The sequence below is a fragment of the Heloderma suspectum genome, chromosome 1, assembly GCF_057233095.1.
Source record: "Heloderma suspectum isolate Gila_16-S chromosome 1, 16-S_ref, whole genome shotgun sequence".
NCBI classification, from domain to species: domain Eukaryota; kingdom Metazoa; phylum Chordata; class Lepidosauria; order Squamata; family Helodermatidae; genus Heloderma; species Heloderma suspectum.
This window is the reverse complement of record NC_139458.1, coordinates 292283860-292297566: the sequence shown is the minus strand read 5'-3', so window position 1 is coordinate 292297566 and position 13707 is coordinate 292283860. Positions and strand designations below refer to the sequence as shown.

Below are 13707 nucleotides of genomic sequence, written 5' to 3'. Positions count from 1 at the left end.
CGTGGCCCTGTTCATGCATTGATTTAAGGCAGGGCCATGCTTTCTGAAGAGGCTGTGATCACAATGTAGGTTCCAGAGACACTGTGGGGCAACACGATAGGCAAAGGCCCACTGATTGGCGCTCCATCGCCACTGGGAGTTTGTTCTCTCAGCACAGGTCACAGATGGAACCACTTTTTTTCCATCTGAGAATGCTGAGACTTGTAATCCCAGTTGAGCAGGATGCTGTGCATGTGACTTCTGCTGTGGCAGTAGGGATGGCGGAGAATTTCTCCACGAATCTCGGGGAGGCCGAATGCCAACGCATTCAGCCCCCCGAAATTGACCGTGAAATTCTCCGCCCCCCGCCCCCCCAGGATGGGACTTACTTCCCTCAAATGTCCCTCTCGGCGGCGGGTCCCGGCGGCGGTTCGGCGGGGGCGGGGGTGGCGGCCGGTCTTCCGACCAGCTGCCACCGCCACCATTACAAAGTGAATGTAAAAAAAAAACAAACCACACACGTGATAGGCTACATAACGATTAACGTAGCCTATCATGGCTAGATTTCCAAAGTCAGCCATGATAGGCTATGTAAATCGTTACGTAGCCTATCACGGGTGACTTTGGAAGAAAAAAAAGCGCGTACGCAATGGCGGCGCCCATGGGCGCCGCCATTTGCATTCCTTATTTGGACGCAATAATAGCATTGCCCTTATTTTCACCATAGTCTACTTAAATCTTTATGTAGACTACCCAGGCCCAAATAAGGAACGCAAATGGCGGTGCCCATGGGCGCCGCCATTGCGTACGCACTTTTTTTTTTTCAAAGTCACCTGTGATAGGCTACGTGATGATTTACATAGCCTAACATGGCTGACTTTGGAAATCTAGCCGTGATAGGCTATGTAAATCGTTACGTAGCCTATCACGTGTGTGGTTTTTTTTAAAACTTTACTTTTGTATTTCGCGGCCGGGGAGACGGGGTGCTTCTCCCCGGCCTGAATTTCGGCCGGGTGAGGCGGGGCACCTCCCCCCCGGCCTGAATTTCAGCCGGTCGAGGCGGGGCGCCTCCCCCCTGGCCTGAACTTCGGGGGGAGAACCGAAGCGCCTCCCCCCCACCGCGAAGCAAGCTGTGGGACCAGGTAAGTGACTTTCATATATCCGTAGGCAGAACGCTCCAGGAGGGCTTCGTAGCAAAAGCTGCATTTTGCTGGGGACCAAAGCAATAAAGCTGTCACTACCTCTCTGCCTCCCTCCTGCCTTGGGGCACTGGAGAGATTTGGAGCCAGGGGAATTTTGGGGCCTTGTGATATGGGGAGAGAGAGATGCAAGCACTCTGTGCATAATCAAATGGAACATGCACAATTCTTTAAGCTTTTGTGAACTTTCCCTTGCACCTGTAATATAGAGGATACAATTCATTGTCTTTAACTCCCTGTTTGTGTGTGAGTTCATAAATTGCTTGAAGGAGTGAAATTTTTCAAGAAGGAGATTTGTTCAGAAATTTTTTGATGATGTTCCTTTTTAAAAAAACTTGCACGCAGTTCATTGGAGAAAGCTCAGTACTCTAGAACTGTTTGCTTGAGTCTCCTAACTGCATTGAATGCATTTCAGTTTAAAATGGAAGAATGCCTGAAATTGGCTGGGCAGGTGAGACAGGAAAGCATCACCTTCCTAACAGTAGGTATTGGTAGGGATGGCGGAGAATTTCTCCCCGAAACTTCAGGGGGCCGAGCGCCAACGTGTTCGGCCCCCCGAACAAGTTTCGGGGAGAAATCCTCCGAACCCCCCCGCCTCCCGCACCCCCCCGGGACGGGACTTACCTTCGCCGAATGTCCCTCCCGGCGGCGGGTCCGGCCAGCGGTTCGGCGGCTGTTCGTGCGGGGCGGGAGCGGCAGCCGGTCTTTCGACCGGCTGCTGCCGCCACCATTCCAAGAAAAGAAAAGAAAAAAGCCCCCTGATAGGCTACGTGACGATTAACGTAGCCTATCACGGCTAGATTTGCAAAGTCAGACGTGATAGGCTACGTCAATCGTCACGTTGCCTATCACGGGTGACTTAAAAAAAAAAAAAGAGTGTACGGATAATGGCGGCCCCCATAGGGAGCCGCCATTCGCGTTCCTTTTTTGGTCACTGTAGTCTACGTAAGTCTTTACGTAGACTACGGCGAAAATAAGGCCAATGCAAATAGCGTTGCCCTTATTTTCGCCGTAGTCTACGTAAAGATTTACGTAGACTACAGCGACCAAATAAGGCACGCGAATGGCGGCTCCCTATGGGGGCCGCCGTTAGCGTACGCGCTTTTTTTTTTAAAAAAAGTCACCCGTGATAGGCTACGTGACGATTAACGTAGCCTATCACGGCTGACTTTGCAGATCTAGCCATGATAGGCTACGTTAATCGCCACGTAGCCTATCACGGGGGCGTTTGTTTTTTTAAAAAAAAACTTTCGAGTTCGCGGCCGGGCGAGGCGGGAAGCCTCCCCCCCGGCCTGAATTTCGGCCGGGGTGAGGAGGGAAGCCTCCCCCCCTGGCCTGAACTTCGCGGGGGGAGCAGCGAAGCACCTCCCCCCCCACCGTGAACAAGCTTCAGCGAAAGGTAAGAGACTTTTGTCCACCCCTAGGTATTGGTAGTACAACAGAAATAAGGCCACAAAGGAAACAATTGAATCATTTTCAAAAATTGGCACACACGAGCCAATACAGAGCAGAAATGCTAGTTTTCTTAAAAGAAATTCTATAACTATAATGAAGCAAATACATCACTCATGCCATTATCCAGCCACTATTGTTTCCTCAAGCCAGTGTGTGTCATCGTTGATTACTGTTAGCATACCCATTATAGTGAAAATTAACTAAGGGCTCAATCCTATGGCTGCCAGTCAGCAGCTAGATAGCTTAGGATAGGTCAGTTCCCTGCACTCCAAGGTCGGTTCTCAGGAAACTGACTTTCACCCTGTCCCACACTGCCTCGTAGGCAGGGTGGAATGGCCCCGTGCTCCACACTTGGAAGAGGAGCACGGAGCAGTGAAAAGGGGGCATTCCTGGGGGAATGCTGGGGAGGGGAAGTCAGAAATCCAGTACGACACATCCTATGTGTCATCCAGCTGCTGCTTCCCACACTCCAACTTCCCTGGCTAGACAGCTGAAATTGACACATTGGAAACTTGGTTGTTCTGGTAGGCATTTGGGGTGTGGGCTAGGGGAATTTTAGAAAATGATGTTTTAATGTGTAATTTTATTGTTTTAAAACTGTTTGTATTATTGTACATCACCCAGAGTGGCCGGGTGACTGGCCAGATGGGCGATTAAGAAATTTAATTAATTAATTAATAAAATAAGAGAGAGAGAGAGAGAGAGAGAGAGATAGCCATGAATGCAGGCCAGCTGAAGTACGGAGGGGACGATCCCCTCCACACTTCTCCTGCCCTGCACTGGATAGGTGGTCACCTCCGAGTTTGGAGGCAGCCACCTATCCAATAGGATTGCTCCCTAACTATTCTAAGGGCATAATCTTTTGCATATTTAGACAGAAAAAGGTCCTACAACTCCCAGCATTCTCCAATCAGCCATGCTGGCTGGGGAATGCTGGGAGCTGTAGGAGTTTATTCCTGTCTAAACATGCATAAGGCTATGCCCTAAATCTGACTTTTTTTCTTTATTTCTCAGTAATAGAGCCATCTATTACTATAGCTTCCCAAAGCTGCTATACAGATCTTCCTATTATCTATTTAGCCCAAGGTTGATTTTATATGTGAGTTTCCAGAAGGTTGTATTTAGCACCAACATAAAGGGGTTTAATCAATAAAAAGACAAAACCCACAATTCTTTACCAAAATGAACCTAATCCGGCTAGCTTATTGACAGGTGGTAGCATGAATGTGTTATTGTTTTTGATGACATTTTGTCCAAATAGCAGGAACTGCATTCTTGCTATAATGATGTTATTTGGTGGAACTGTAGAACTAATTAAATCGAATTAGCATTTCAAAATTCAAGTCTTCTGAAATCTGCTGGTGTATTTACAGCTGCATGCCAGGATACACTGGAAGGAACTGTGAGGAAGTAATTGACTACTGCAGGCTGCTCAGCATCAACTGTCTGAATGAAGGATTGTGTCTCAATATAATTGGAGGATTCCATGTAAGTAATTTAATATGGTAAATGAATTCAGAGGTTCAAAAATATGAAAATTTCAGCCAACCAGACACACACACACACACACACACACACACACAGTTTCCCTTGAGAATCAAGACAGAGCACCACATTTATGTACTTGTTATATACTTCAGTCAATAAAGCAAGAAGTATTAACTCCGGTAATATGGATTTTTTTTAATTACTGCTCTGCTGGGATTCTGTTTTAAACAGCATAAAAAATAGTTTTATTTTGCAAGAATATATGGCTAATTTGTGGACCTGAGCCATATACCCACTTAGATGAAAATCATGGTGATGCCATAATATGCATTCTGCTAAAAAAAAGTTTTAAAAAATTGAATGGACTGTAGCATTTTTACCAAAGGGAGTCAGCAACTTAGTCAATCCCTTAATCAAACAAATGGAAAGAAATTAATCAGATTTCATGACAGCATGACAATAAGACTTTAATAACTTTCCTTCCTGTTTTGAAGTTTTGGAAATCAAAAATTAACAAAAAGGGAGGATAGTGGGGAGGGGTCTTGATGGGCTGAAATGGATCCATTTTTGGATCAGGCCTGTACCCTGAATGTTATCCTAATGGTTTAGAAGGTGTCAGACCAAAACAACTTTCTGATTCCTGCTATTTTCAAAAGGTTAGATCCAGACTTAACCAGATATGGAAAGGCGTTCTTCTCAAGACTTTGGCACACAGATGGCTCGACTTGAAGGCCACCCCCTTTCCTCCTCCATGAGATCCTAGGTCTCAGGGGAGGAGGAGAGTGAGGGGCATGACTTGAGGGGTGCTAGGGTCTGTCGCAGAGCAAAGCAGGAAAAGTTAGAGGCGGAGCGTAGATGATCTTCCAGGTTGGCTATGTGTGATAGCCTATGTAGGGGGGAGCAACTGTAAGGGAGGGGCATCCCCCTTAAGCTATTCTGGCTGGGAAATTCTTGTTTAAACTGCCAGCAACTTCTCTAACTTCTACTTCTGCTCCTCTATTGGTATTCGTAATTGTGTGGAGTAGCTGGTCCTTTGTAGCCTGAGAGTTTCCTAGAATTTACATTTGTAAAGAACCTGGTTGTTAACTAATAAAGAAGTGAGCCTGAAGCCCAGTATCTTGGAGTGTGTTGATTGCGAAGGGAGAGGACGAAGGAACGTGACAAAAATACTGAATAGGTGAAACAGCACTACTGCGAAATAGCCCTACTGTGACACAGTACACAGTAGGAAAAGAAACCTCTGTCAAAAGCATGCTACTGCCTGTGGGGGAAATGAAAGGAATCAGGGGGAAGGGACACAGGGTTTTGATGGAGCATCAGGTGCCTCCCTACTATGAGATGCTGTATATGAAGTTTTCTCCCAATCTTGCAAACTTCCAAGGGTTTCTAGACACCACCCCCTTTGTGATGAAAATGGGGTTTTCACTCCTTTGGGCGACTTGGAGAGAGGAACTGTGGCATGAGGGTGGGGAGTGGTATCCAGTGCAAAGGAAGCTGGGGTACCATCCTGTCCAAACAGGAGGACTGTAGAGGGAGGAGGGGCAAGGGCAGGGAAAATAAAGTACACACAGTAGCTTATTTGTCCTATTGTGTGAGGGATACATAGGGATGGATGGACTCACCCATGCCCACTGAATGCAGGTGCTCACCAAGTCACCACTGCTGCCCGTCCCCACTCACTGGGTTGTGTGATCCCTGGAGGCAAGTGGTCTGGGAGTGCCCTACAGCTGCCTGCTTATCGCTGTGAGCTGCCATTTTTACACAAGATGAGGGCTCCATAATTTTCATATATTTAATGTTGCACACAGTGGTGGCTATACAGGGCTATCTCTGTAACACGCAACATTAGAGGCGTAAAGGGTAATCACTGTGTGCAACATAAATATACAAAAATTACAGAGCCCCCGTCTTGTGTAAAACTGGCAGCTCATAGTAGGGATGTCAGAGAAATCCGCTGAGCATTCAAATGAGGCCAGATTCTTTGGAATCCGGCCTCAGGAATCTGCAGCGGGTCGGGACCACTTACCTCTGCTCCAGGAGGACTGGAGGTGGAATGGTACTCGGCTGCTTCTTCCAGCCAGAGCAGTTTGCCTCCTCCCTGTCCCTGCCGATTGCCTTTTAAAATACTGTCTTTTTTTTTAATGACAATCGGGGAGGGGGATGTGCCCATAGATTTATAAGCAAATAGAGTCATGAATCTTGCGTATAAGTCTATGTGTCCATAGGCTTATATGCAAGATTCACAGCTCTATTTTGCATATAAGTCCATGGGCACATGCAATCAGTAGGATGTGCCCATAGACTTATACGCAAAATAGAGTGGTGAATCTTGCCTATAAGCCTAGGGACACATAGACGTATATGCAAGATTCATGACTGTATTTGCATATAAGTCTATGGGCACATACCCCCCCTTGCCTTAAAAAAAAAGATATTTTTTAAAGGCAATCAGCAGGGACAGGGAGGAGGTGAACAGCTTTGGCTGGCAGGAGGGAAGGTAAGGACCCCCAAGCCAGTTCTCCCCCTCCCCAGAATCCAAGCAGAGCGGAACCGCTCTGGAGAATTCTGGGGGGGGGAGGAATGGATCACCTACCCCCCCACGGATTCCCCACCAGAACAGACGGTGGGGAATCCATACACCCCTAGCTCATAGTGAGGAGTGGGTGGCTGCAGGGCAGTCCTGGACTGCATGGCACTCAATAAGCATACACATGAGTTCCCTGCAGCTAGGTGAGTGGGGTCTGGGGGGGGGTAGTCTAACAATCTCCTGGACCCAGTCGGTTCCTCACGACATCCCTAGGAATACAGTAACTTATAAGCTACTGTGAGTAGCTTATAAACCACGATGGCATAAAGTGATGCCCTAACAGTAGACACATTGAAATCAAAGACAGTTAAGCTAGTTAGAACTCACTTGTTGCATTGATTTCAGTGGGTCTACTCTAAGCATGACTAAGTCTGGATCCAAAGGTTGCTCCAACATTTCTCTCAACACCAAACTATGTCTGTCACTCAACCCCTGGTGGGAATTTATTTCCCACTGGGTTTGACTTCCAAATCTAGCAGGTGGGCAAGGAAGGCTATCCTGCCATACCAACTACACTGTGAGGACACTGATGTAGCGATGGTGCAGGTGCCCGATTCAGTCCGGGAATCTGGCAGAACTGCTCTTGCCCATACCCTCGAATAGGGATGTCAGAGAATTTTGCCACGAATCTCGGGGAGGCCAAATGCCAGCGCATTCGGGCCCCTGAAATTGGTGGCAAAATGGTCTGCCCCCCCGCCCCCCCCAGACGGGACTTACCTTGGGCGAAACCTCCTGGCGGCGGCGGCTCTGGCAACGGTTCGACGGTGGTTCGGCGGCGGCAGCTGTAGCAGCCGGTCTTCTGACCGGCTGCCGCCGCCACCATTTCCAGTAAAAAAAAAAAAAACGTGATAGGCTACGTAAAGATTTACGTAGCCTATCATGGCTAGATTTTTAAAAAATACCGTGGTAGGCTACGTAAATGTTTACGTAGCCTATCACGGCTGAGTAAAAAAACAACAACAACAACCGCGCATACGCAAATGGCGGCGCCCATGGGTGCCACCATTTGCGTTCCTTATTTTGGCACGTCTAGTCTACGTAAACATTTATGTGGACTACGGCGAAAATAAGGGGAACGCAAATAGCGTAGCATCTACGCTATTTGCGTTCCCCTTATTTTTGCCGTAGTCTACGTAAATGTTTATGTAGACTAGACATACCAAAATAAGGAATGCAAATGGCGGCGCCCATGGGCGCCGCCATTTGCGTATGTGCGGTTGTTTGTTTGTTTGTTTTACTGAGTCATGATAGGCTACATAAACATTTACGTAGCCTATCACAGCTGACTGCAAGGACGCAAACAGCGGCGGCTACGGCCGCCGCCATTTGCAGCCCGGCCGGCCAGGATTTGGGGGTGGAGGGATGGAGTGCCTCCCCCTGGCCAGAATTTCGGGGGGGAGGGACGGAGCGCCTCCCCCCCCGGCCAGAATTTCGAGGGGGAGGGATGGAGCGCCTCCACCCCAGCCAGAATTTCGGGGGGAAGGACAGAGCACCTCCCCCCCACCGCGAATCTAATTTCGTTCAAGGTAAGTGGCTTTCGTACATCCCTACCCTCGAACCCCACTCTCCGAGCACCTGCCCTTGCCTGCCTGTGATCAGTGAATGGCTTGCAGTCATTCTGGCGGCCTCATCAAGCTTCGTGGTGGCCATTTTTTGAGAAATAAAATGGTGATGGCAAAAATGCACATATTCGCACAGATGTGAAAAGGCGCATTTTTGCAAATGTGTATATTTGCATATGCACAAAATGTGCATTTTTAAAAATGTGCATTTTGCACACACACAAATGTGTGCCCGCCTTTGTAAAAATGTGCATTTCGCACATGAGAAGATGCACATTCGTAGAAATGTGCATTTTCACACATACAAAAACATGTGCATTTTGCGATTGCCATTTTTTCAAAAAAATGGCAGCCACAGAGCTTGACGAGGCTGCTGGGGTCAGTGCGGGCTGCTTGCCAACTGCCAAGTGTGAGAGGGGCTCAAGCACAGTCTGGGACTGGTGGGCAAGGGCAGGGGCTGGGAGGATGTCTGGCAAACCCGGATAGGGGTGAGTTCACACATCCCTACACTGATGACTCAGAACTAGTTTGGGACTGAGAAAGACTAATCCTGCCATCCTTACTGGTATTTTCTTTTCTATCTCTCTTTTTGTCTGGTGAGTCTTTATGCCTCCTAACTTCCATGAAAATGTTTAAATATGTTTTGAAGAAATGTGGAGCCTGGAAGTTCTAGGATGAGGTATGAAATTATGTACATCTGGGACCTCACACCTCCTTGGAAATTGGAACCATAGTGACTTTTGGCTCTATATCTAAGGGAGAAGGACCACAGCTGAGTGGTAGAGCACATGCTTTGCATGCAGAAGGTCTCAGGTTCAGTCCCTGGCATCTCCAGTTGAAGGGATCAGGTAGTGGATGATGGGAAAGGCCTTTGCCTGAGTACATGGAGAGCCAGCGCCAGTCAGAGCAGACAATACTGGGCTAGATGGACAAATACCTGGTATTTGGCAACTTCCTATGTCCTTAGGTTCCAAAGATAAACCAGGACAAACCAAGTAAAGTGGCCAGGAATCTTATCTCAGCTTTCAATCAATTTATAATAAGAATTTGTCTTAATAGGTATTAGAACAGATTTTAAAATAAATACTTTGAGCCCAGGCTTGCTCTCACTAATGTGAAACTGGGCAGAACACATCAGGTGGCTTCGTACATCTCATTTCTTTTCTTTAATCCAGAAGGCATGTTGTTGCAATAGCAACGAAGCAAAGCCATGGCTTTTATCTTTGTTCAGTTGTTTATTTCCCAAGCCCATTTACATCAAGCAATAAAATTAATTATGGTGTGAGGATTATAACGTATAAGTGGATTAAATCATCTGAATTAATGCTATTCATGTGATGCGGTAAAAGAAAAATGCTGATATCAAGGCAAGGTGTAAACTAAGCAAATATCAAGAGGGGGGAAAGATTGGAATCTACAGTGAAAACTTTTAACCAAAAGGAAGTAATTCAAGGCAAAAGCAAAACATGTGCCAGAAGAGGAAAGATTTTAATATGATGGTCCTAAAAAGTATGGTTGTATGAACAATTTTTTTAAAAAACTAAAACCTAAAAACTTCAAAACACGTATTTTGAGACAATGATGAAACTTCTTAAGCAGATACAGCTGAACACGTTGGCACAGAGAACACAGAGTTGCTTCGCCTCACAGAAGAGACTAGTGGGATACAATATATGCTTGGAAACCAGCTTGACAGGCCTTGGGGACTGACAAATAATGCCAGTCAGACTAAGTGAGAGAAGCAGAAAGAAGAGGATTAAAGGACTTGGCACAAATTATTAGTGTTTTTGTTGAGGATGCATGTTGTGCTGAAACACAGTGCACAAGAAGGCACAAATAGCCCAGGATTAAACTACTTTTCTCTCTGAGATTCTTTTCTCTCTGTGTCAGTGCCTGATGTGGCATCTTTATCTGGGGCTGTAGGCAGCTGCACTTGCTTTAATCCACCACCTTTAAGAATGCCTTTCTCTGCCATTTATAAACGTTGCCCAGTTATCCTTTTTTTCATTTAGGTTTCTGGTTTGCTTTGTTCTTAATCTCATTTCATTCTGTCATCCAGATAATGCCTGTGTGTATATTCACATATAACACGTACAGCACATTTTGTTAAATGTATTTTTGAGTGTGAAATAACATAAACGCATTGAAGAAAAATGCACATAAAGTTACATTTTAGTATATCTTGAGTAGGGATGTATGAAAGTCACTTACCTTTTCTCAGCTTGGATTCACGGTGGGGGGAGGTGCTCTGTCCCTCCCCCAGGAATCGTTGCTGGGCCGGCTCTGCTCCATGGCAGCTCCACGGAGCTACCAGCCAGGGCCGTCCTTAGCCGGAGTTCCAGCCACATTTGCGTCCAGAGAAGCTGCCGTGACAGGCTATGTAAGTATTTATGTAGCCTATCACGGCAAGCTCCCCCCCCAAAAAAAAGCGTATGCAAATGGTGGTGGTTACAGCGGCTGCCATTTGCGTTCCCTATTTTTCACCGTTTTAGCCTACGTAAATATTTATGTAGGCTATTACGGCGAAAAATAGGGAATGCAAATAGCGTAGTGGCTGCTATTTGCGTTCCGTTTTTTCTGCCATAATAGCCTATGTAAATATTTACATAGGCTAAAATGGGGGGGAAGGAACGCAAATGGCGCCCACTACACTATTTGCATTCCCCTTATTTTTTGTCATAATAGCCTATGTAAATATTTACATAGGCTAAAACGGCTAAAAATAGGGAATGCAAATGGCAGCCGTCATAGCTGCCGCCATTTGCGTACACTGTTTTTTTTTGGGGGGGGGGCTTGCCATGATAGCCTAAGTAAATACATACGTAGCCTATCACGGCAACTTTGCAGGATGCAAATGGCAGCCGCTACAGCATCCGCCATTTGCGTCCGCAGCAGCCCGTCTGCAGCTGGAACTCCAGCTGCAGACAGCCCTGGCTGGTGGCTCCGCGGAGCTAGGGATGTTGGAGAATTTCTCCACGAATCTCCAAGAGGCCTAATGCCAATGCATTCAGCCCCCCAAAATTGGTGGGGAAATTCTCTGACACCCCCCGCCCCCCCGGGATGGGACTTACCTCGTGCGAATGTCCCTCACCGCGGCGGGTCCCGGCAGCGGGGCAGCGGCGGGGCAGCGGCGGGGCGGCGGTGGGGCAGTGGCGGGGCGCCCATGGGCCGCCGCCATTTGCGTACGCGCTTTTTTTTCCCCAAAGTCGCCCGTGATAGGCTACGTGACGATTAACTTAGCCTATCACGGCTGACTTTGGAAATCTAGCCGTGATAGGCTACGTTAATCGTTACGTAGCCTATCACAGGGTTTTGTGTTTTTTTTACTTTATTTTGTAATGGCGGCGGCGGCAGCCGGTCGGAAGACCAGCCGCTGCCCCCGCCCCCGCCGAACCACTGCGGAACCGCCACCGGGACCCGCTGCCGAGAGGGACATTCGCATGAGGTAAGTCCCATCCCGGGGGGGCGGGGGGGCAGAGAATTTCACCGCCAATTTCAGGGGGCCGAATGCGTTGGCATTCGGCCTCACCGAGATTCGTGGAGAAATTCTCAGAAATTCTCCGCCATCCCTAAAAATGGCGGCGGCCCATGTGCACCGCCATTTGCGTTCCTTATTTTGGCACATCTAGTCTACGTAAAGATTTACGTAGACTATGCGAAAATAAGGGCACGCTATTTGCGTTGCCCTTATTTTCGCCGTAGTCTATGTAAATCTTTACATAGACTAGACGTGCCAAAATTAGGAACGCAAATGGCGGCGCCCATGGGCCGCCGCCATTTGCGTACGCTAGGGATGGCAGAGAATTTCTCCACAAATCTTTGGGAAGCCAAGTGCCAAGGCATTCGGCCCCCCGAAAGTGTTGGGGAAATTCCCCGTTGCCCCCCCCCCGGGATGGGACTTACCATGGCCGAATGTCCCTCTCGGCGGCGGGTCCCGGCGGCGGTCCAGCGGCGTTTCATTGGGGGCGGGGGCGGCAGCCGGTCTCTCGACTGGCTGCCGCTGCCGCCATTACAAAATAAAAAAGTAAAACACACACATCCGTGATAGGCTACGTAGCCTATCATGGCTAGATTTCCGAAGTCAGCCTTGATAGGCTACGTAAATCGTCACGTAGCCTATCTAGGGATGGCGGAGAATTTCTCCCTGAATCTTCGGGGGGCCGAGCGCCAACGCATTCGGCCCCCCGAAATCGGCAGTGAAATTCTCTGCCACCCCCCCCCCAGGATAGGACTTACCTTTGGCGAATGTCCCTCCCGGCAGCGGGTCCTGGCGGCGGTTCGTCGACCTTTCATCGGGGGCGCCATTACAAAGTGTAAAAAAAAAAAAAAATCCCGTGATAGGCTACGGAACGATTTACGTAGCCTATCACGGCTAAATTTACAAAGTCAGTCGTGATAGGCTACGTAAATCGTTACGTAGCCTATCACGGGTTTTTGTTGTTGTTGTTGTTTTAGACTCGCCTGAACTTCGGGGGGGAGAAGCGAAGCGCCTCCCCCCCACCACGAAGCAAGCTGTGGGACTAGATTAGTCCCTTTCATACATCCCTACTGAATTACACACAGTCTGAAGAAATATTGGAGAAAAGACTGCATCCTTAGATTGGCAGCACCAGTGGCTTATCCTATAGACTTCCTTCCTTCCTTTTCTTTTTAAAAACAGCTGGAATAATCCTATCTTTAGTCCTGTGAAAGAAAAGAGAAAAGAAGAACACTAATTGCCCAGCCACTACCAGGAATTTTGTTGTCACTACCACTGTTGTTGTTGTTCAGTCGTTAAGTCTTGTCCGACTCTTCATGACCACATGGACCATAGCACGCCAGGTCTTCCTGTCCTCCATTCTCTACTATAAATCACCTTAATTCATGACTATATAAATGGAGTCCAACTTAAATTACTTGCTTTTCAAGGAAGGAAATTCATTATAGTAGAATCTTACATGAAGGGCGTGATGCGCAGGAAATGCTGGGCGAAGTAGTAGTAGAAGATCCAGTCTCTAGTTATTCTTCTGACACTTCTCTGATGTCCTTAACCCCCTCAGATAAAAGTCATGGGAAACCATTTGTGAGAAGACATAAAAGCCGACTCTTAGGGCATGATCTATCCCCTTCCTAATGTCATGGGGCAGGCTGTCACTTGCTGAGCTGCTCTGACCCTAAGAGAGCTTTTCTGATATGTTCACCTATCTGTTAACACCATTGTTAACTTAAGTGCCAAGATGACAATCCATTAGCCAAATCATGCGCAGAAAGGGGATAGGGAACTAATACAGGATTGTGTGTTCCTAACTACCAGCCTATTACTATCATGAATGAATATCCACCCTTCTTGGCTCCCACTGCCACAACTGGAAAAAAACTTTACTTGGATTTTGCTCAGGGAGCAAGAATTTAAAACCTACTGTTGGCTGCTGCTTAGAAAATTAAATGTCCATTTGTT

The 13707-nt window shown here is 47.5% G+C and overlaps 1 protein-coding gene across 1 annotated transcript in view; it reads left to right on the top strand.

The window, feature by feature from the left end:
- The window catches only part of LOC146359229 (protein eyes shut homolog), a 192801-nt gene that overhangs the window by 84136 nt on the left and 94958 nt on the right, over window positions 1-13707 (top strand). The window contains exon 5 of the mRNA XM_084812860.1: window positions 4007-4121. Within this exon, the coding sequence (XP_084668986.1) occupies window positions 4007-4121 (115 nt within the window). The remainder of the gene's footprint in view (window positions 1-4006; window positions 4122-13707) is intronic.